The sequence below is a fragment of the Acanthisitta chloris genome, unplaced genomic scaffold, assembly GCF_000695815.1.
Source record: "Acanthisitta chloris isolate BGI_N310 unplaced genomic scaffold, ASM69581v1 scaffold11349, whole genome shotgun sequence".
Classification (NCBI taxonomy): Eukaryota; Metazoa; Chordata; class Aves; order Passeriformes; family Acanthisittidae; genus Acanthisitta; species Acanthisitta chloris.
In genome coordinates, this window is record NW_008690887.1 from 13,010 (window position 1) to 36,941 (window position 23,932).

Below are 23,932 nucleotides of genomic sequence, written 5' to 3' on the forward strand. Positions count from 1 at the left end.
GATACACTTGGGTTTTTGAAGGTAGCACTCTGTTTGCATCACCTCAGGCTGTGATACTGTCAGATCTCAAGCTAAGCAGAGCCAAACTTGGCTTAGTAATTGCACAGCAGAATCCCCAAGCAGGAAAAAAAGAAGGCAAGGCACTGGAATAAACAGTGTGGGTGACTGAGCACAAGGCATTCCTTCTTCCGAGTCAGGGGCAAATCAATTCCTCAGCACAGCAGGATACGGTGCTGCACTTCTGGAGGTGCAATATGGAAGATGAGATATCAAACTGCAGCCCTTACTGCTCATGGTCATTAAAGATTTTCTGGCACTTCTTGCAAGAGCACAGTAGTTAACCCTGTGTCCTGGCTGAATTCCAGTTTGGGTGATTACATTTTCCTGACCTTCCTCTGCACCTTCCTCCTTTAGCTGCAGTAAATTGAAGTGATTTACTGATGACACCAAACCAAAGGGGCAGGGGTAGCATCAAGGAGAGAGATTAAGCTCAGAATGATTTGGGACCGCAAAACAAAAGGGCGCATCAGTGCCATTCAGTGTGGAGAAAGTAAAGAAAGGAAACTGAGGACAGAGTATCAGGGAGAGGAAAAACGCTTTCCATGACCATTGGATGTCATTACTCAGGAGAAAGCTGCCAGGAGTGGGAAAAGTCTTCAGAGCACACTTAGATAAAAGGAAATGCCAGAAGGCATTAGCTGGAATACACCAGGGTGGGTTGCCTTGCTAGGCTTAAGCAGAGCAGCACAAGAGTCTGCTCTGCACAAACACTGCTCCTCCCTTGTTTCAGTGAGCTTCCATTTGCAGATACCCTGGGCTTAGCTCTCCTACCTGTATATATCCCGGGCCATTCCAAAGTCTCCAATCTTAGCCACTCTCCCAGGCCCTCGACAGGTAAGGAGGCAGTTCCTGGCAGCAATATCCCTACAAGGAAAGGGAAGAAAAGCAACAGAAAGGGAATAGCAACTTAATCATTCAACAGTTTTGCAAGTGAAAAAGAAAACAAGGAACAGTACCTATTTTCCTGAGCTTCAGAAAGCCCATAACAGCCAGAAAAGTCAGTGTTCATGGATAACTGATGTCCCAAATTCCAACCTACCCCCACAGCAGGAACAGTTCTGTTCTTTAACATTTCCTCTCTAAACTTCACGTAACACTTTCCAGCTGAAAGGATGGACCTCCCTTCCAGGAGCTCCCTCCCTCCCACTCCAGGAGCTATTTGAAAGTGTCTCAGGAGTGCCAGAAGTGGAGCTGATTACAGCAATGTACTACTCCTGACATCAAGCTGTCTGGGAAATGATCCACTGACCTGTTCCTAGCATGCTTGTTCTAGTGTTGTCAAATGTTTGTTGTACCATCAGAGACAGGAAGAACAACAATGTGCAGGTGTTGCTCTGAATACTGAAGCTATTGGCCTGAATCTGTGTATGCAGGTAATGCTCCAAGCTCCACCTCTGCTGTGGTGAAGTAAACCTTGAGATCTGAATAACATAGTGGCATACCTTATGGGTAACTCTTTCAGAACTGTGAACTCCCACCTCTCTACTCATCTCTACTCAACAGGCAGAATTGTAGATGCTTGCCAAACACCCTGTTCTGCAGGAGCAGGTAACAATAGTCACAAGGTGTTGCACTTCTGGCTGTACTTGTACAGCTGGTTTTTCGAGAGGGAGAAGAATAGGGTTCCAGAATGAGCAGAGAGGCACTAAACAAAATTCATGATGGGGAGAGCTTTGAATACTCCCATCACAAGACTGTGTTTCCATTTGCAGAGTGGCCAAATAGGCTGCACAAGTGCTGGCACTGAGAGAGGGGTCAGGATCATTGGTAAGACTACTGACCTTTGCCAACCTGATTTATAGCAGCTTTTCTGTTAATTGCTTCTCTTATACCGATTTTGTCTACCTTGTTTAAAGGTATCCAGCCACTAGAGTGCAGCAGGACATAAACATATCGAGCAGGGCATTACGAGTCTCTGCTGGCCTGTATGTAAGTCCTGCCCATGCTGTGCTCACCTACCTGTGAATAAAGTGGTTCTCCTCCAGGTACTGACACCCACAAGCAATGTCACGAGCCACATGGAGCAAGTCCAGCATGGAAAGGGAGGAGGGCTGATTCTACCAAAACACAAGGGACAAATGCAGGTTAAAAGCAAGACCACGGCACGATTTGTCACTGATACAGCACTGGGAACTGTCCAACAAGTGATGTACCTCCAATGTTAATACACAAAAGGATTACAAAAATACACAGGAGAGAGTTCATATCCATGAACGATGGAAAGGATGCAGACACAATGTCATACAGACCCCAGGGACAGAATCAGAACAGCTGGATCTGACGTTCCAGCTCCATTGGGATGTTTCCACAGTTCTCATGGGAGAAGCTTCTGAAATTTCAGCTTGATTTTTGAGATCTGTAGCCTGAACCGTTCCTCACTGAGTTCCTTTGTATTGTTGTTAGCTCCTCTCTAAAGTCACCTTGAACAATGAGAATGACATTTTCTATAATGGTGTGAGTCACATTTGCTCTTTCAAAAAAATTATTTTGCTCCTTAGAGCACTGACACAGGTTTGTGTAGCCAATGGCTATGGAAGACTCAGGCTGCCAACTCCTTGTTCCTGCCCCTCTGATGAAGTCCACAGCCCTTGCCAGCAGGAGCCAGATGCTTTAGCAAAAAGGACAGGATTCGCACCAGCTCAGATTTGTCAGCCTCTGAAGCCAGACCATCCACTGCTGCACTGAGGTGTGAATCAGTGATCCCTGAGGCCAGTCCTGTGGGGGAGGAGGAAATCGCTGCTGCCAGAGGAGTGATGACAAACAACTGGGTGGCAGTGAATGCTTATTCCACAGCAGTCATATGCTGGCTAAGTATTTATTTGCCTTAGTTATATTAGCTTATCCCACTCTCTAGCTCTCCCTGTAGACAACTACCATTCTGCTGAGTCCCCCAAAAGGCACACCTGCCCAAGAGGTTCTCCCACCAATGTACAAATCAGTACAGCTTCTCCACTGACAGGGACTGCTGGCTCTGGCCAGCCTGTCTGTTGTGATGAAATGTGTCTTCAGACTGATGTGATGCTGTGCTGGCCATCCCACCTGATCTAAACCACTGCTAACTGGGACTGGAAATAAGTCCGGGCTCTGCTGCAGCCAGTAGCCAGTAGTTAAACTGTGGTCATCATCTGGTAAAACTCAAAAAACCCTTTAATATCTTCTGAAGAGATTAGAAAACATGGACTGAATACTTGACTAATGAAATGATTGAAAAATGCTGCATCTCTGTGCGAACAAAGCCTGTTTTTTTTCAGTGCAGGGCCATAAACCAAAATTGTGACCTCATACCACCTGCCCCTATTTTATTATTTACACAGTCTAGTTCACTGCATTTATATACTTAACTGATTCTTTAAAACACTTGACTGCATCTCCCCTTACACCTTCCTTTACATAGAGTAAAACAAAGCGTCTCCCTTTGCCCTATTTGCATGAATATATTGAAATTAAAAATCTCACCTATGTGAGTTAAAGTGACTCACCAGCTACACAAGATGGCTACAGTAAGAAAGGATGCACACGTCTTCTTTTTCCCTTTCAGGGTATAGCCAAAGGGAAATTAAGACCTCGATCTACCCACTCCTTCCTCTTCTGAGCAAGGGTCAGAATACCTCAATCTACCCATTCCTTCCTCTTCTGAGCAAGGGTCAGAAACCTGAAGTGAAAACTGAGTAAACCCCCCAATTTTTTACTCTGCAATTGATTCCAGAGCTATACTGCAAGGTAGTCAGTAGGCTGAAACCACAAGCTGATGTGATCAGCATAGCTTTTTTCTCTTTTCCCTTTTTTCCTTTCTCTCTTCCTTCCCCTCCTTGGATGAACTCTTTCTACCTTTTATTTGACTAAATATAATCCTAAAACAGGTGTGAATGCCCAGCCAAGGACAATTTAGCTACGTAATTTGTTTGAAAAATGAAGGTTTGGGATTCATTTTGCTAGGCAGGCAGCCTTGAGACACACCAAAGGATTTGCTTTACAGCTTTTGCTCCCCAGATGAATGGACAATGCCAGCTGCAATGCACTGCTGCTCAGAGCAGTGGGCATGCTGGAAGCACTAGTGTGACATCTCCCCAGGTGAGGCTGAATCTTGCTAAAGGTGAATGAAATTCTGTGTATTGTTCAGAGTAATCACTGCTCTGTGCAACAGGCTCACAGCACAAAGGAGGGGAATCATTTATCTGTATACGATTTATTGCCCAGAGCTGTGCTATGATTGCTGTGCTGTATATGAGAAAGATCAGCACTGAACTTCCCAGAACGGACAATCCTGCAATGCCCATAATGAGCAAAGGCTCCGATTCCAGGCAGCTCTGAATCTACTAGACTGCTTCTCTGCAGATGAGGGGGAAGGGGCAATCCTGTAATAGATGTGAAACTTTATTAGAAATGGAACAGAGAAGCCTGTGAAGGCTTTAAACCCTGGACCCATGGGAAAGTATGACTCTGAAGCTCATGGAGTGGATCTAACTGGCATAGAATGACATAGTCCACAAGAGTCGCGGGTATTGTATCAGTGATGTTGGATGAACATATGATTATTCTTGCTTAGAGTCCAGAAAAATCGTTACATATTGGCTGAACACTGCTTTAATTATTTACATGAAGAACACAAATGAACAACATGGAATAGTGCTAGCAGCATCTCTCATTAAGTTGAATTCCAAGTTCGATACCTTCTGCAGTTAAAGCTTCCCATTTCATGTCCCTTGCAATGTCTTAAGTCCTCTCTTCCTGTGCTGGTTTGAGCTGAAGTAGAGTTAACTTTCTTCACAGAGGTTAGTATGGGGCTATGTTTGGGTTTTGTGCAGAACACAGAGTTGGTAATGCAGAGATGTTTTTGCTATTGCTGAGCAGAGCTCACACAGAGCCAAGGTCTTTACTGTGTTCTGTACTGCCACACTGGCAAGGAAGTTGGGGATGCATGGGAGATTGGGAGGAGACACAGCTGGGACAGGTGACCCAAACTGACCAAAGGGATATTCCATACAATGTGACATCATGCTTGGTATATAAGTTGGGAGGAAGAAGGAGGAAGGGGGGACATCTTGAGTGATGGCATTTGTCTTCCCAAGGAACCGTTACGCGTGATGGGCTCCACTCTCTTGGAGATGGCTAAACACCTCCTGTCTTTGGGAAGCAGTGAATTAATTCCTTGTTTTGCTTTGCTTGTGTGTGCAGCTTTTGCTTCCTCTATTAAACTGTCTTTAACTCAAGCCATGAGTTTTTGTAGCTTTTACCCTTCTGATTCGCTCCCCCATCCCATTGGTGGGGGAGTGAGTGAGTGGCTGTGTGGTTCTTGGCTGCTGCTGGGGTTAAACCACGACACTTCCCTTGAATCACCTTCTCCTTCACCATTCCCTCTGCTCCCTTCCCTGTTTTTTGGTGGCTGAGTGCATGACAGCATGCTGCATGTGTCTTGCTCCAAATCACACAGGTTGCTGCTGGCCAGGGGCAAGCTAAACAAGACAACTGGTGGTCTCTCTAGCATGGTGCTTTCTTTCTCCTGAAGCCTTGGCATTAATGCCAAGTGCCTTTCACACCTCTATTAAGTTTGACTGAAACTGGGAAATGAATTTGAAGTTACTGGCAGGGGTGTGGCAAGAGCAACTGCGGGAATGAAGGTAAAGAATGAACATATGAATCTCTCTTGTAATTAGGCCAAAAGTAGAAGTAGGTGGGAAAGACAAAGTAATAAAGAAATTAGCTGGAAAATACAAAACTGGAAAAAACTAAGGGGAAAGGCAGTATTTCATATGGTGCTTCATGCACAGTAAGCAGTGCACCTGTGCTACTGAGTCAGTCAGCTAGGTCTTGTGTGTTCAATCAATTCCTGTTGGAAACAAAGCTCAAAGCCTGTTTACTCTGTGCTGTTCCCTGTCTTTCCTTTCCTTTAATGGGCCTGAAAAGCCAGACATCCAATCTGCTATGCCTACCTTCTGCCTGTCTTCTTTGAATGAGCAATAGGAGGAACAAAGCAGCTCAAGGTCCATTAAGAGTAGTGCAAAGATAATCCAGTAGTACTGAGCTAGAGGCCCTATGTACAGAGACTCTGTCACACCTCAAGTATATGCAGAGGGTAAATCCTCTTCCACAGCTGGAACTCATACTTCACAGAGCACAATGCCCTGCACACATCTCATCTCTCATCCATCAGTCTCCTAGCCCTAGCTTCTAAGCCAGCAGTCAAACGTGCACCAGCACATTTCTCAGCACTCACATGAGCCATTAGCCCCTGAGAAGCTGCCTTGGCAGCCAGACAATGAATTACCCTGTCATTCTTGCCAGGAAGCCACCACATGGCATGGTTGCAGAAGCAGGGCAAGGCAAAGGGAAGGAAGATGTTAGCAGTGGACCAAAATTGTGTGGATTTGTGTCTGCACACAATCAGGCAGTCCACATTCATCCAACAGTTAAAGAGAGAATGGAAACTGTTTTCCTGAATCAGTTCCAGCTTGCAACTGCCCATCTGCATTTGAAGTTTAGCTTTCCCAAAGTGTGACAGGCATGGGACTGAGCAGAAAACAGAGGCATCACTCCCGTGTCTGCTTCACTCCTGAGAGCAATTTAAATGCAAAAATAAGGGAGAATCTTCAAGGTGCTGGGAACAGCCCCTGTGTGTAATAGTTGTTATGGTCAGTCTTGGATAACCTCAAAGAGGTCAGGAAAGACAAAGAAAGAACAGAAAAAGAAGAAACTATGAAGGCAGAAAGGGAAATACTATGGAAGTAATGGAGTGAACTGTTCACCTTTTCTGTCATTGGCTTTCACAGGGGTTGCACAGCTACTGCTAACAGGATCAGAAGCCCTGGCAAGGAAGAACTCATGACAGATAGGGACAAACAGAAAAAACCCTTCAGATATGAAGGCTCCCATGATCCTTCCCATCCTGTAAAGATTAAGGGATTTTCATCTACAAAAGCACCTGGCTCATTTTACTGCAAGTAGGCAAAAATTCCTGCTTGCACAGCAAGGACAAATATTCTTGGTGCTTCCTCACAAGATCTTTATCATTACTGAGCTGGCTTCTCTAATTTAACAAGCCAAATGACATCCAGTTTTGAACAAAGCACCTACCAGGCAGCATACCTTGCCCAGGCCATTTTGTTCTGCACCAGGTGAGAGTGGAGCCCACATTGCAAAACATGAAATTCCCCATTCACCTCCCCCCAAGTTCAGTCCATTTGCATGACCATCTCTAGGTGCTTCAGAAAACCAACCTGTAGTTATAAAGACTGCTTGCTCAGATTTAAAACATTATTTTTCTGGGTGTTTTGCCATCTTATCTAGGCAGGAGCCACTTTATTGCAACCTATTCAAGACTGCAGTGCTTCTGAGTCTCATAGACGGTTTTATATGTCTGGAAACCACACTGCCTGGAAAAAATACAAAGTTTGCCTGTTTTCAGATGCCTCAAGGAAAAATCTTACATCTGTTAGAGAATTTGTGTCACTCTTGTACTGATAAAATGCAACATTGTTTGTTGAAGAAAAGTAGAGACAAAGTATGAAGCTGGGCCCTGGTCCTAAACTATAGCAACATCTGTGTGTTTTTCTGATCCAGGGACTCAGAGCAAACTTCATCCTTCTGAAATACTGATTCCTCTCTAGAAGTTCTAATTTATTTCTCATGCATGTCTAGCTGACCGTCTTTTCCTATTGATGCTGATTTCAGTGGGGAAAATCTTTAAAACTCTGGAGTAAAGACATTTGCTTTTAAGTCAACAGCTCCAGGCCAGACTCTGTCCTTGCCTGTATCAAATTTGAACTGACAGATAGCCACAGAAATGCACTTGATCAGCAGTTTAAATAATGGATTTATCATTACAAGCTCAACATTTCCCCCCAGCCTGCACTCAGCTGGCATGAGAAAGGTAAGAGTTGAGCTTAACTTCTTTTCTCTTAAACTTTGATTTTGCTCTTTCTTTAGGTAGTATCTGCGATGCTATCTAGCAAAGTCCAGGAATGAGACACTTCTGTATAACCCAGCAGCATCTGTTCCATATACACCTGGTCCTGCCTCTACAGTGGTTGTATAGGAACAGAAATTTTCTGTCCATCTAAAATCCTGGGTTATAGTATCCGCATGGATCAGCTCTTTCATTCTTAAGCATTTGCCTTGTGGCGGCAACTTACTAAATAAAATACAATTTTCTCTTTTCTTACCGGTCTAGGCCGTGTCTCTCTCAGAAATGATTTCAGGTCTCCTCCAGCCATGAGCTCCAGCAGGATGAAACGGGGCAGTGCCTGCAAGCTCACCCCAATACAGCGCACAATGTTCTGGTGATTGAACTTGCTGTGGAGACAGGGAGATAAAGCAACTTTGATCCAAAAAGCACAACAGCAGAAAAGATTCAAAACGTTTTGCTGCAGGGAATGTTTTGGGTTTATTTTTTTTTGGTTGGGTTTGGTTTTTTGTTGTTGTTTGTTTATTTGTTTTGTTGTTTGGGTTTTTTTTTGGGGGGGGGGGTCTGTCGTTTTGGGTTTTTTTTTGGTGTTTTTTTTTCCAGAAAGTAATAAATCTCAAAGGTAGGGTAACTGGATGAATCTAAAGCACTACCCATGCACTCTGTGTCTGTCTGTATAGTGCAGGGACAGAGGTGGGGAAGCAGTGGCTTTCATCTACTTTTTCTCTTCCTATATTCTGCATTCTTTTTGAGCTACAGGAAGACTTGTGGGGCAAGGAAGCAGAGAATGTCTGCTAACAGAATAAAATCTGCTCTTAATCTTCCCTATCCAAGAGGTATAAGCTGGTCTAGGGCAGTGTTGTTTCAAGTAGCATACTGACACAGGGATCTGCTTATGTAGATGTTCCTCAAGGTCTAGTCTAATACTTCCTTATTTCCTCGGACCTCAAATGAGATGGGAAACTATTTCCATGGATTCTAGGACTCAGACACTGACATATGGCATGACAGCAGCATTAAGTCAATGCTGTCTGTTAGTTTTAACTAGTCAAACCCAAATTCCTAATGTCTGTCTTTACCTCATGTTCCCATCTATAAGAGAAGCCAATAGACCTTGTTATCAATTCTGAAAACTGGGCCTTAAATTTTTATTTTAGGTAATGAAGATCAGTGTGGACCCTCTTGAAAATTTAGGCTTTAATCATTTGGTGCCTCTTCATTTGTAAGAAGTATAGAAAAGGATGATAATGCCTATCCTCCTTGTGCTAAAACTACTATATAAATGTACTCGGAGAACATCACTGCTAAAGAATCTTTTTTCTTTACAGTGTTGGGCTTTGCAAGCCTACACAAGTGCTGTTCATCTTATTCATACATACCTAATTATGAGAGCTTCCATGAGGAAGTCGAGCTCATCTTGCTCTGAACACACTTCTGGCAATGTCTGGAAAAGAAAGAACAGGTTGACAAGGAGAAGATACTTATACTTACAGATGTAGAACACCTGGCACTAACATTGTCTGCGGCAAAACTTGTTTCTCTAAAAGAAACCTCACTCTAAGGTAACAGCTAGACCACTGCTAAACTAGGCTGTGGAGCCTGTTGAAAGGTAAATATCAGAACACATGGCCTATCAATACCACTGTCATCCTCCTCCCAGCAAAGGAAATAGCCCAAAGTGCCCAGGGAAATGTTTGATATATGGGATTCTGCTGTATAGAGGATGAGGAATGAGATCACAGTTCCTGGGCTCTCTGCAGTTCATTGCTCCTACCTCCCAGCAAGACTGAACTGTAACCAGCAGCAGGATGGTGCTGCTCTGCAACCTCTAGGAGAATACAAGCCAGACAGGTTGCTGAAGGCCTGGAGAACCCTAGCAGGGTCTCTTATGATTTAGCTTCACATCCAATGCATAGCCATCCTGTAAGGAAGTGGTGAGATCCCTGGAAAACCAGCCATCTCCTACTTGCAGGGTCTTTGATGAATGGTGCCATCTGCTTTTTGCTCTGTGAAGAGTTTTGGCTTCTGGCTCACAAGGCTTCAGACAGGTACTACACCAGGTGTAGCATGTGGAGGATGGACAGAGGATGGATTTAGTTCTCATACCTGCAGTCTACTGTAGTGGTATGGGAAATCTTTGCCTATTTACTACTTACAGACCTCTTTTAGTAGCTTCACGTGCCCATATGCTACAAGTTGTACCATTGCTGTGATGGATTAAAGTGTTGCAACAGAGCAACAACCTTTCTAGCCACATTCTCCAGTACTTATAGAAATGCTTCATTCATCTTCATTTTTATAATGCATTGGGACTCTTGGGTGAAAGGTGCATGAAACCATCATGATAACTCATACACTGTCACTTACTTTCACAGCCACCTGCAAGGGAGTGGGGTCGCTGGGGATCCCTGTCACCTGACCTTCATATACCTCACCAAAGGCTCCGTGGCCCAAACCCCTGGACAGACCAGAGAAGACAAGAAGGTTTTACTACAGAGAACACACATTATAACACTGTGGACACAGCTCACAGAATGGGCTCACAATTTTCATGGCAGTGAAACAGGGAGAACTGGTTATTGGCACTATGCAGGGGACCAGACCTTGATGAGATCCTTCCCAGACCTACAACATATTTAGTTGGTAGGGCAAGCAATCCTTGGAAGTGAACAGTCCCCACTGAAATCAAGCTGCTGGCATTGCAGCATGTAACAGAGAGCACTCTTCTAAGGCTTTGATGTCAGTGCTGTAGTGGAGGGTGCTTCAAAACAGGTCAATAAAGATAGGACTTAAGTTTTGGTGTTTACACATCCTAAACACATTAACAGTTCCCATGATGTTTCTGCATTATCATTAAACAAAACATTGAACAAAAAACTAGAAGGCACAATGATTCTCAAAGGACCTGAATTCTGAAACAAATATCTTTTCCTGATTTATTGTGTGATTCTGGACAAGTACCTTAGCCAGTAAATGGTGATGGTAGTGCTCTGTAAAGCACTCAGCCCTAAGAATTCATGCTGAGAATTGTTTATGGCACAGATCGTATTACAAACTTTGCAGTTTTATTTTGAATCAGGTTACAAGAAAAAGAGAAAGGAATAAAAGTAATCATACAATAGATCCTGTCCCATGTCCTTGTGATACAGATTTTGCATACCTGTTTAGTCAGTCTTCGCTCTCTTAAAGTTAAGTCAACTGGCACAACAACAGCTATTCCACATTGGTGGTGTGTCATAATGACACAGTGAACCGTGGCAGAGAATAAGGCTGCACCCCAGACCCTGAGTCCCTCTGGACCCTGCATGGGCTGCATATTGGGCAGTAGTACCTTAAGCCTCTAAGAGTCACTCCTGTTCTCAATAAGCCTCTCTCCTATGACACATTCTTGTGTTAGAGCCAGCTCTGGCCTGAGGTCTGCACTGATTCTGTTCTTTGATGTATTGGTGGACTGCTTTTGCAAAGGCTGTTGCCCTCCCATCCATTTGAATATGTATGAACAATCTGCTCTCCTGTTACATAAGCTCTGTCTGTAGTTTTGCCAGGATAAAGACCAGCCTAGGCAGTGAAACCACAGTGAGGACTTGTGTTGCCTGTGACTCAACCACTTCATTTAATAAGATTTTGTAGGTATCAACTTGAGACACTATTCTTGGCTCTGCGTGACCAACTTGTTACACACCAAGGATATAAAACAGATCTCTACAGCTCATAACTCACCTGCCTTCCAAAAACTCCACTTTCCCTTCCCTTATCAATCCCAGCTATATCCTCTGCTATCTGTAGCTTGCCACACTTCAAAAATCCTTTCAAAGTCCCAGTGACAAAGGAAGCAGCAGCACAGGGTACACTGGAAACTTTCAGGTGCAGTCCAGCAAGATGTGCAGGTAAGAGGGAATGAGATAAGAGACAGCAAAGCATTGCAGGCTGCATAGACTGCTCTGACCATCCTCTCTTTTAACACCTTAAACTCTTTAGCCTTTCAAGTTCTCCTTCTTCCACTTGTTTTTTTTTGTGTAAAACTGCATGGTACCTGAGTAATGTCACATTCATAAGTATCGTGCAGTAGAATGAAGTGGGTATTTTCAAGTCTTTCTTAGGAGTCTATTTAGAGCATTCCAGAAGTTCTGATCTAGACATGACTATCCTGCTGGCTTTATATTCCTGTCATTTTAATACTATCTGGCAGTCTCAAACCCATCGCTTTCCCTGCTATTATACTTAAGGATGTCATTGTCTTTACCAAAGTTCCCATCAAAGACTTTAAAAGAGCCTCCTACAAACCTCAGCCTACCCAGCATTTCATTAGTTCATACTTGAAATGGGCCATTCACTGCACACTCTGCAAAAGATGTATCTGAGTTACCAGTGATGACTATTCAGTTCTCATAATTCCAGGAGTTTAACATTGCACCTGTAAAAGGTCAAGGAGACTGCCAAAATCTAGTCCCCTCTACGCAAGTCTAACTACTGCAGCTTTACACCTTCCTTATGAAAAGGGGCAAGGGCCTAAAAGTGCATAAGAATTTGTATGTGTGTGCACAAAGATGTGCATTCACATCTCTGTAAGAGAGTGAGGACACTTGAGTGTACAGTGTGAAGGACTAGGAAGGCAAAGATGAATTTACCGGATGAGGGAGATGTTTTTTCGTGGCACCTCTTTGAGGTCACTAATGGACGTGGTCTTTCCTGCAAAGCAGTAGTTGGGATTGTAGTCTGTCATTATAGTGGAGGTTCGCAGCTTGCTCAGTTTATATTCTGGGCTCTGTAACTCCATCTGCATGGCCTGCAGCTCCTGGTGCTTCCGACGATACACTACACATGGAGAACAGAGTTAAGCAGAGACACAGGCTGACTTTGGAAAAGGACAGCAGCTGTGCAGCACATCTCACTAGAATTCCCTATGTGGCCAAATTTCAGTGACTCAAACCAGACACTGACACTTGTATTTCTGTACATCAAATAATAACAGATCAAAGATAGAATCTGAAGTTATCCAGGAACTTTTGATTTACACATCTTACGAACAAATGGGTTTGCTCATGAACTCATTGGAAGAAGTGAAATGAATTTTACTTGCACAGATCTCAGATTTCACAGTTCTGAGCCTTATTTAGCTTAGCTGGACCTTCCAAGTTTTGAGGGAGTTGAGGTATAACCAACTTTCCTAAATCACATAGAAGTGACTAAAATCTGAAATGGATTATTGCATCATATTGTTCAAAATGGACAGACTAAACTGTTTCCTCAGAATAAGATATTGTACATAAAATATAACTCATTTTTCAAAACTTCCTCTGTTTCTAAACAACAGAGTTGGACTACATTCAAAATCAGCTTATGGCAGTGTTATATTCCTTGCATCACTTCCCTGAAACTTCTGCAATGTCATTAGAAATCCCACCTCGAAAAAAGACATCTTGTGGATATTCCTTGAAACAGTAATTGATACTGCAGTATTTTTTCCAAAGGCAGATGCCAATCGTGAGCAGGTTAAATCACTATTGATTTCTGTGGAAGCTGGACTGAGCCCAAAGACAGCTATTGCATCTTCTCTAGCAGATGTTGGTCAGGGGAAGAATTTAAGGGATAAACATGCACTGGCAAAGGCAGATGGATGTAATGACCTATCCACAAACCCTTCCCATCCTCCATTTTCCTCCTCATTGCCTTTGCTTTGATTTTTTAAATCGTTGCTCTTTCCTGAGATAAAAATGATAGGCGAGTTGGATGGAAAGAGGATTACTCTTCCACTCCTGAGAAGCATTTAGTCATTGCAAAAAGGTACTATCAGGACAGAAATCATATATTTAGGACCACGTGTGTGCAGCTGGTAACTCCTGACATTCTTAAATCTGAAATAGCTGCACAAAGCTAGTTTAATAGTTGCCATTTGCTGCTCTGGGTACATCCCTCCTCTCTCCCAGACTATACACAGTGTGGACAAGGAAAGGTGGCAGAGACATGGTTTGAATCTCTGGCTGCTTTTCATTGATCCAAATCTATTCTGCTTGTACCGAATGCAGGTGAGTGATTGTTTAAAGTAAGAAAATGAAAGGGTGAAAAATACCTTTCAGAATTCCAAATAAAGATGCCAAGAATACCCACATCCTACTAAGTAGCAGTTTGTGAAAGGGGAACCTATGTGAGAGTTTAAGCTTAACTGTCACACATTAAGAGGAAAATCTGTATATAGACACAAAAATAAAGAAGCTTTTAGGCATTAAACAGCAATAGATCTCACAAAACCAGAGGCAGATGTGTTCCAGCAGCTTTACAGTACAACACAAACAGCAATGTCTCTTTTGAGATGCAGTCAGTAATTGAAGCCTTCCCAAACTGGTCATTGTGGTTACAACCAACCACTGAAATCTGAAGCTAAGACATGTTTGGGAAGGTGTCATTAAATAGAGCAGTAGCTAAAAACCTGAATCTCTTTGCCTCCCTGGGCCCAATTATCCCCGGCTCAGATCCAGCCCTCATATAAAAATATCTTTTGCGGAGAAACACTCACCTATCATGATTCCTGAAAAAGCCAAAATTGAAGCAGCCACCAATGCTGAAGTCACTACAGACAAGACCAAGGAGAGAGGGAGATGAACCTCTGTCTCAGCTGTAACAGAGGAAGAAGAAGGAATTACATTTTTGAAATGATCAAGGAGTCACATTTTTGCACTCAGATTTATTTTTTTCTGCTGTTCCTTCCATTTATTCATCTGCTGCTCCTGTAGAGTAGGAGCAACCTCTGGCATGATCAGTTCTCAGGATCTATGACTTCTCACACGTCATTTTTTCACTTTCCTCAATTAATATCAAGTCATTAAAACAGATGCTTTGCTATCAATGAGTTAACATGTGAACTCCCTGGGTATGAATATGAGACCATAAAAAACAGGAGCAGGAGGTTGGGGAGGTGGAAAGAACATTACAATGTCAGGGTTAAAGTGCTGCTATCAATGCCAAATCACAGCAAAAGCAGAAGGAGGACTGCAATATATCATCTCCTAAATGCATCTATTCCAGGCAGAAAAACCTGCTAACAGCAAGTGTAGTGCAAAGTATCCCATAGCTGCATCCTCATGTGGGATCATGCTATTGAGGTTTACTTCACCTTGGCAAAAAGACCATGCTTTTTACCCATCTTACAGATAGGAATGGTAAAAACACAGAACAATTTTCCCATGCCAGTGACAAAGCTGAAGGCAGGACCCCAAAATCCTAGAATCACTTGCTCTAACTGCTGGGCAAGAATATAAAGCAAACCTAGTAACGGAGTTCTGAGCATTTGGTTTTTCAAGAAATGCAAGTATAGGCACTATCTTTAGTTTTCCTCTGAGAGATCTCACACAGAGCTTCTTATAGATTCTGCACCTTATATGTTCAAATTCACGGGAATTACATTTTCCTTTACTTTGTAGATTTTTACTTTTTGTTTGTTCTTAAGATGACTGACCTGGAATCAAAGTTTAGCTGGAAAATCCCTTCAATGAACAAATTTTCATGATTTCAGGGCCAAATGTGAGCATCAGCACAACCAGGCACAAAACTTGACTCTCCTCAGATCTGCCCAGTATGCCAAACATATACTGTAAAGCAAACCAGCACTGCTGCTCAGTGCATCAGTCCTCAGCATTGACATGGCTATATCCTAACACAACAACTCTGCAGCATATACCAGCGGAAAAGAAGGTAACATTCACCAGAAGCCAGGTTTAAGAAAGACTAGATAACACTTTCAGGATGTCTTACAGTCCAAACTACAGCCTTTGGCCATGCATTTCCTGTTTCACATGCTAGCAGTACCCTACTTACCTGTGCACGACACACCATCCTCAGCCAACTCTGTGCCTGGCTCACAATAGCAAATGACTTTTTGAGTCTCAAGATCAACACGGCACTCGTCCATCTCGCAGTGACTGCAGTTAAGATGCAGCTTAATAGCCACCTCTCCGTGCCCCTCTGTCACTAGGGGGTGGATGAAGAAGCTGTGTTAATTACTGTAAAGACCATTCATATAATTCCCTTGGGCACTGACAGAAACAGGGGGCATGGTGGTCATGGCTGCATGATGTGGCGGGGTGGACCCCATCTAAGAAATTGATTTCTCCCCACCTTCCATAGCTCCTGTCCTTAGCTCACATAGAAAATAACATCCAGCCAACTTAGCCCCACTGCAGTTGAGATTCCCTGGCTCTCTTTGAGCAGACAGTCCTACTAGGTTAGCAAGCAGGCTGCTGCCAAGGCTAAGGGAAACCTGACCTTGCAGCAGTCCATGGGGCTCACCCTTTTCTTTTCTGGCCTGTACTCCCTCTAAGATCAAACACTGCAATGTTTCCAAAACTTTCTGTCTGAATCTACCAGGCCCGAGCAGATCTGTATTCTGGCTATTCTATAGCAACACTTTTTTTAACAAGCAGCTATTTTTTGTGTATGATGTTTTCTGAACACACTGCAAGCATTAAAGACACTGACTCCTGGGCAAACACAAGTTGGAGTGGCAGTATTTATCACTCCCACACACTGCTGGGCAGCAATGTAATGTTTTGTTTAGCAACAACGTGGCCTAACCTGAATACTTTGCTGAGGGATGCTCTAAGGAAATTGCTTGTTAGTGAACAGTCAGGTGCTTTGTCCATTTCTTTCCTAAAGTGTCTGAAATATGAGGTTCTGCTACCACTTTCTTTGTCCAAAATTAGTCTATAGGCTGGTAGACAATACTGTTGGGACTATTTCCTAATAGCCTTGATGTTCTCTTTACCTGCTTTCTTCCTGCTACTTTTGTTTATTCTCCATTGGACTTTATACATTATACATTTCTGCTTCCTCATGCTCATGACACCAAGCTGTACCCAGCTGTAAAGTGTCCTACAGATGCAAACTATTCTTAAAATGAAATAAGCCCACTAGAAGATTTCTGACCAATATGAATACCTTTAAGTGCTGGAGTGTATAAAGTACCAATTGGATTAATAAAGGACACACCATCCTCCCCATCCATCTCTGGGTCATTGTCCACTGCAGCATTGCCACCTACGTCAAACCAGAAGTTACCTTAACAGACTGAGGCTCAATGGCAATAAAATACAGATAAACATTGCAACATGCATGACTTCAGCATATTTAGGGAGGCATCCAAATGAGAAAAGGGAAGAATTAAAGTATTTAATATATAGGGAATATTTAGTGAGTTGTAGTATGAACCACTGTTTTTTATCACTAGAACTTCAATTTAATAAGCAGCTTGTGACATTCAATTTCTTAGGTCTGATTTAGGCAGACTGCTGCAAACCATCTTTAACCATTTGGATGCTGTGAAACATATAAGCCCTTCTCAAAATTAATGTAGCCAAGAGACTGGAAAACACCAGTACTCAAGGGCTAAATTTAGTACCCTTGCTGATCAAGGTATGTACTGTGTCAGCAGAGGGAATGAATAACCTGATATCCTTCTTCTCCTTTGCACCCTGAAAGCAGGGTGGTCCACCAGGAGTGAGGACTGAGGGAATTTATGAGTTAATCATTTGTGCTTGAGCATATAGAACATATCAGAAGAAAAGTATGGGCAATACAATAAAAATATCAGAAGCACAGTATGGGCCATATATTTTGTACTACAAGCATGCAAAGATTTCCCCACCCCACCCCAAATAGCTTTTCCTCTTTAATTGTCTGCAGTGAAATTAAAATTATGTCACGTGAGGCATTCTGTTGGAAAAAGAAGCATTACACAGTAACATTGGTACAAAACATGCACTTAATCATTTAAACTCATTACTTCATCTCAGGATTTCTAGTATATCACATAATTTAAGCTGTGGAGAATCAGGAGTTAAAGAGTCTATCACAGCACAGATGGCCAAAGAAACTATGTGGCCCAGGAGAATATGGGTTAGAGATCTTGAATCTGGCCCACACCAGTTGTAATCAACATAATGCCATCTGACAGCTGTCCTGAGACCCACAGCACACGAAATTAGCTGCTTGTTGACTGAAGTCAACACCACTGTTGTTATTAAGAGGAGTCCTGGCTGGCAGCCTGAGCCTCTGCCCGCAGAGACCACCTGCACAGGACCAGGGCCCACCCACAGCAGGGCAGGGTAGAAGAAGCTGCATCTTTCCCCTGGCATAAAGCCTGGCTGCCAGTCTCCAGGACCAAAGTCCTCCAAACACAGGTGCTGGCAATGGGAGCACACAGCCTATGGCTCCTCCTTCTTCAGCACTGTCACCCCAACATGGAAAGCTCAAGAATCACAGTAGGATCTTAATGGCACATTTTGCAGAGTGCAAAGCCAGGATTGCAGCTGAAGGACTGACATCTGGCTGTTAGCTCAGAGACTAAATGCCATACGTTCATCTAGTGCTAAAAAGGCAACACACAGACATAGTAGTACATAACAGTCAATATGCTAGCTACAGGAGAATTATCTATCAGCATTTTGCTGATCATTAGCACTAAAGGAGGGGAAGGGACACCTTGAACACGAAGCCACTTTACCTATATATCCTCCGCCTCCTCCACCTGAGGAGCACCCCCCTCCACCCCCTCCGAAACCCCCTCTTGTCTCCCACCCCCACTTCTTCATGGCCTGGGGGCAGGATCTTCCTCCAGTAGCACCTTCCAACAGGGATTTTCCTGACCACAGGAAGGAAGTGTTATCATTCCAGCCACCTCCACCACCTGCAGTTGAGAGGAGATAAAAGGCACAGCTAGGGGTTATTTTTTCCGTGTAAAAAACACTGTGGGGATCTGCAGAACAAGCACCTTTTCAAAGCACTTCAGCTGAAATTAAGAATCTCATGCCTTGGTTAGATGAGATGTGCTTGCTACACAGTGCTGTAGGGCTTTTGACCACATTAATCATCTGCACCTCTTTTCACCTACCATACAAGGACAAGTGTTTTCTATATGGAAAATGTAAAAGATATCCCTGCCTACTTTCTAACCACTTTTTTTCTGGTTTATAGAGCCTTCCCCTTCTCTTTGTAAAAAATACTTTTGAAAAAAAAGCCATGCCAGTTCTGAAGAGGAACAAAAGGAATTTGGTGAAAGGGGTGTGAAAACATGTCCCAGCCCCTCTCTCCATACACCATACTTACCAGTGACTCACTTTCAGCTCTGCTGATTGTTCAGTCCAAGGTCTCTTCACAGAGACTTCTAGCCAGGGTATAATTATGCTCTTTCTGCATAAGCCAGGGAAACTGTGAGTCTACACCACACAAAACAATGCAGGGAGCAGGATGGCCAGATTGGCATTGCCAACTCTCACATCAAAACCCAAACAACTTTGTTTTATGAGAGGTAGCACATTATTTTGGGAGAATGTTGCCAGTGTTATGGCTGTACCATCTCTGATACCCTGCACCATGGGTACCTCCTATTTGCATCTGCTATAATTCCATGTTCCTCCTGAACTGTGTTTTCATGAGTTCTGCCTCACCTCTTTGTGAGAAGAAATCTGGAAATACCACATATTCACAAAGATTTTCTTAAAAAAGAATAAACTTTCCTTACCTGCAGCTCCTGAATTTCCATTCAACCCTGGAATAGAGGAATCATTCTCCAGCCTTTCTGGATGAAATGTATCCGTTTTGGCCCTGTAGGCCCTGCCACCACCTCCTGCTGCAATTATCAAGGGGACTGGTTCTCCATTCTCCATCTTAACAAATTCAGAAATAAAAGCAGTGTTCAAACTGAGTTAGACACATAAATGGAAGTTTAACCACATGCTGGTTTGCATGTTGCACCAAGCAGGCATCCAGGACTGCTCAGCACTACAAATTACCATTGCATTATTTATGCTCCCACATCCAGAAGATTAATGAACAGCACTAGTCCCACCAAGTTCTGCAACACGGAACAGTGGCATCATAAGCTTTATGAATTGTACCTACAGTGCTGATGGCTCTTAGAAAGATTGTAATGTTACCATGGGATGACTGTCATCAAATGAAACAGCTGAGGAGCACTGGTCTGTACAGTGCAATATTGTGTCTGCACTAGCAAAGGACTGCTACACTGTAAACTGACTGAGCAGTTATGTAGAATTATGTAGAAGCTCTGTGGTCTAAATGTATTGTTAGTGCCTGAAACCAGGGTTTGGAATAAGCACTGTCTCAACTAGTACACAACAGAAAAGATCAGTAGCCCCTAGCTATAGGGTTGTCAACAGAAAACATACAGTCTCTCCTCAACTTTTCTTCTCTTTGCACTGTACAGGCCAAATGTAGAGCTGAAGTCTAATGTTCTATGTGATAGAGTTGAATAAAGTCCAGCAGAATTTGCACTTTGCTGCAGAATTATGCTTCAGTGTCTCAGTTTGCATTGACAAAAATCCAGTTCTAATATTATATTTGCAAAGGGTACTCCAAGCCACTGAAGCAAGTGTGGCCATACTGCACAGCAGTTAGAAGTGTGAAGGGCCAACCCAGATCACCCCAGCTATCAAGTGGAAATTAAGGATACCCAGAGCTCACTTTGTGGATCTTTTCCCTGAGGTATATAAAGGATTTTCAGGCATTTCAGACTGTGACACTAGAGGCAAGTGGGAGGATGTGTTCATGCTGAAGGTGTATGGGGACTATGTTTCCATACCTTAAAGATGTAAGTTGCACCGCCCCCTCCTCCACCTCCTCCTGCCCATTCATTGACACTTCTGTTCACACGTATCTCTTCTTCAATCACATTGTTCTCTCCAATGCAGACTTTCTGTATAACATCATTAGTCTGCAAACAGAAGACCAGGTCTGAATTCTGGTAAGAAATTTCCATGCTCTTGTACACACAGAGGCCTCATGGACCCATCACTGCCACAAACCAAGAAATTGTCCTCCAGTGAAACTACATAAGCAGAAACAGGTGAATGCTTTTCTAGAAGAATCTTGCTTTTGGCCTCAACCTTTGTCAGAAGAATTCGTTGCCATTTTTTATTGAATTATTTTGAAGCAAGCTTAGTGCTGACATCTATTATGATGCAAAACAGCTCCATAAACACTTAATGTACAAAACATAACAGAATTTGCTGCAAATATTTCCCAACATTAACTGCCTGTATTTCACAAGTGGGGGAAGGGAGTAACTCAGCAATGATGTGACTTGTCTCAAGTCACACAACAGCTAAATGGTAGAGACAGAGAGAGAACTCAAGGTTCTCTACTTCATTTCCAGTGCCCCATTGGTTGGAGCCAAGCAGCCAACCTGCATCTATCCAGCATTAAGGTGTATTGGTAGCTCACATGCATGTACCAGAGCTAACTTTAACCTAGGCAGTCATAGCACGGACACTAGCAATGAGCTCAGCAGAGACTAGCAACCCAATAGTTATCTAGACTTCCAAGCAAGTTTTGATGTTGATCTGATGCTTATGCTGTAGCAGCAATTTTGCTGTAATTACCAGTGCCAGCTAGTTCAAAGCCTTTCAAAACAACAGCAATCCCAGCTTTGATTGCAATGTGGACCTGATGTTAATGAAAGTACCTGACTAAAAAGCCTCTATACTTCCTACTTAGCATTTTCTCCCTCTCCATCAATTAGCACCAAACATAATAAACCTTCTGTATAAGGCAAATCACTGAATTCACTAACTGATTTCAAACACAACATTAAACCATCATTTATAAGTACTTCAGGACTATGACCTAACTGTTGTTTTCATTTTAAATTGGAGTACTAAAGTGCATGGCAAGTAGAATTCTGCTCTGAGCATTTTTAAGTTGCAAACTTTGCTTCCAGCTTATTTTACTGCACAAATTTAATCTCAGTAACAGTATCTTGTTATATTGCACATGTATTGCACACTGAGCTTACTAAACCAACAGCACTTTTAGGGAGAAATGCAAACAGTTCTTATAGTAGGACTGACTTTCTGCTTCCTTCTGCTTTCATGTACATGTTTTCTTTTGGAAGAGGAACCTGATAAAAGTATCCTTAAGTTACAAATTATTCTGTTGACCACAAAATGTGTCCTAGGTTGTGCCCGAGGATGAACGGCATCCATTTTGTGTGTGCAGACTTGCCTATGGAACTCAATGCTCCTCCTTTCCCTATTTTTCCCCCTCCTTAATTGATTTGGAGTTGGGTGGGGATGATTAATAAAATGACAAAGTCAATGACCCAAAGGAACCAGTAGATTACAAAAAAACCAATCCTTCATGGCAAAGACATAACTGATTACAATCCAATCTAGTAAAAGTCCCCTCTACAAGTCAATGCAATCTCTTTGCCTCAATGAAAGAATTACATTAGCACTCAATAAATTTTCACTAAGATTACAGTGGCCTGCAATTTAATGAGTCCATATATTACACTCAGCTGGAATGTCCTAGTTATAGGCGTTAGATGGAAGTTTGAGTTAGGGCATTTCTCATTTCAAAAAGGCTTTATATTAATGGTTTGTTTGTAGATATGTGCAATTCTAATTTTAACATTATTTAGTCCAGCAGCCAGCCTTGAGAACCTCTCTTTCTTGTCTACATCCTTCAACCTTTCTCTGCTGTAATAAACTGCTAAACTTACATCTCTTGGATGCCAGCCATTAACAGCTGAGAAATGCACAGCATTTAAATGTCCATCTCAAACCTGTAGGTGAAATTTCATCAGATAATGCTTAGTTTCTTCCATAGGAATCTCCTATTCCCTCATCCTCGAAAGAATACTAAATGATTAATAGTTTATTGTGCCTGCAAATAGTGGAAGTTGCACCTTTCTGTCAAGACATTTGCAGCAAGGATTGGTTAGTAACACAAAAATCAGGATTGTCCCAGTAGTGATTAATTCATCTCTCCTACTCGCACACAGAGAATAACCAAACAGGCCCTGTGAATTGGATGTCTCCAGAGTTTCAGAGTACTATGATAATGGCAAGGCTGGGCTCAACAGTGGAGCAGGGGCAAGGCCCTGTGAAGTCAACCTTGAAGACTTATCTCCAGAGAAAAGGATTGAAGGGTTGTCTTTTCTCTGTAAAACCCACACAGATGCTCTGAGATATGCAGATCAACCAGGAACCTGTAGTGTACTGTCAACGGGTCCTGAATGTTGAAGAGGAAGTGAGCACAGTGCCATGGTACTTCATCTTTTGACACTCATGCTCTCCCAGGCAAACTGTACCTATTCCTTGAACCATATAACCCAAAACCCCTTGGCGACAATGTTTTTCTCTGTGAACAAACAAAACTACTTGGATTGGTAGAAGGGATTAAGGCAAAACACAAATGGCAATCACTTACACTAGGACAAGCATCTTCTCCTTGCTGTCCCACCAAGATATACAAAGTATCATCCTTCTGGAGGTCAAAAATTCCCAGCACAGACACGCCGTGGGACCGCACCATGGTGTTCTTCCCTCCTTTCCCACCAGCAGCTCCATAGCCTGAGATGCTGCAGGAAAAAGAAAACAAGAACCTGGCACCTGAGTTGTCCCAGACAGGTGGAAGGGAGCACAAACTACTTCTGGGCACTGAGCATTTTGCACACCTGAACCCAGTGTCACAGAACTGCACCCTGAAGACCTGACATTCTAAGTAAATCTAAACCCAAAGTCCAAAGACTGAAGTTTACTGTTCTATTTGGATCTGTGAACTTGGGTAGTTACAAAACAGATTCTTTCACATTGATGCTTGGGCAAACACTGCCGAGGACAGAGTGAGCAAGTCCCTACAGCTTGCAACTTGAGTATATGAAATACATCTTGTATCCCAGAAGGCACATCCTCAAGAGGTTTGCAGCAAGAAAGAGAAAGAACAGAAGCAGGAGTACTGGTAAAAACAGGACATATGGCTAAAGAGAATGTTAAGCATGAGATTGACAAGAGGGAGATCTCAGAAAGCAGACAGCATAACTGGTCCTGGTACCATGGACCAGATGGAAAACGGCTCTCTTGTTCCCAGGACCAGAGGAATATAGAAGAGTAGATGGAGATGACACTACCTGCAGTAAATAAGGAAGGCAGAAGCCCCCTGGCTAAACTCACAGTCACC

The 23,932-nt window shown here is 42.9% G+C and overlaps 1 protein-coding gene across 1 annotated transcript in view; it reads right to left on the reverse strand.

The window, feature by feature from the left end:
• ALK (anaplastic lymphoma receptor tyrosine kinase) overlaps nt 1-23,932 on the reverse strand; it is a gene marked incomplete at its 5' end in the record, with an annotated part of 32,747 nt that overhangs the window by 4,863 nt on the left and 3,952 nt on the right. The window contains 13 exons of the mRNA XM_009082007.1: nt 832-924; nt 2,020-2,117; nt 8,220-8,349; nt 9,340-9,404; nt 10,328-10,418; nt 12,589-12,775; nt 14,475-14,573; nt 15,773-15,925; nt 16,892-16,990; nt 18,456-18,638; nt 19,473-19,617; nt 20,553-20,684; nt 23,183-23,333. Coding sequence (XP_009080255.1) covers nt 832-924; nt 2,020-2,117; nt 8,220-8,349; nt 9,340-9,404; nt 10,328-10,418; nt 12,589-12,775; nt 14,475-14,573; nt 15,773-15,925; nt 16,892-16,990; nt 18,456-18,638; nt 19,473-19,617; nt 20,553-20,684; nt 23,183-23,333 — 1,626 coding nt within the window. The remainder of the gene's footprint in view (nt 1-831; nt 925-2,019; nt 2,118-8,219; nt 8,350-9,339; nt 9,405-10,327; nt 10,419-12,588; nt 12,776-14,474; nt 14,574-15,772; nt 15,926-16,891; nt 16,991-18,455; nt 18,639-19,472; nt 19,618-20,552; nt 20,685-23,182; nt 23,334-23,932) is intronic.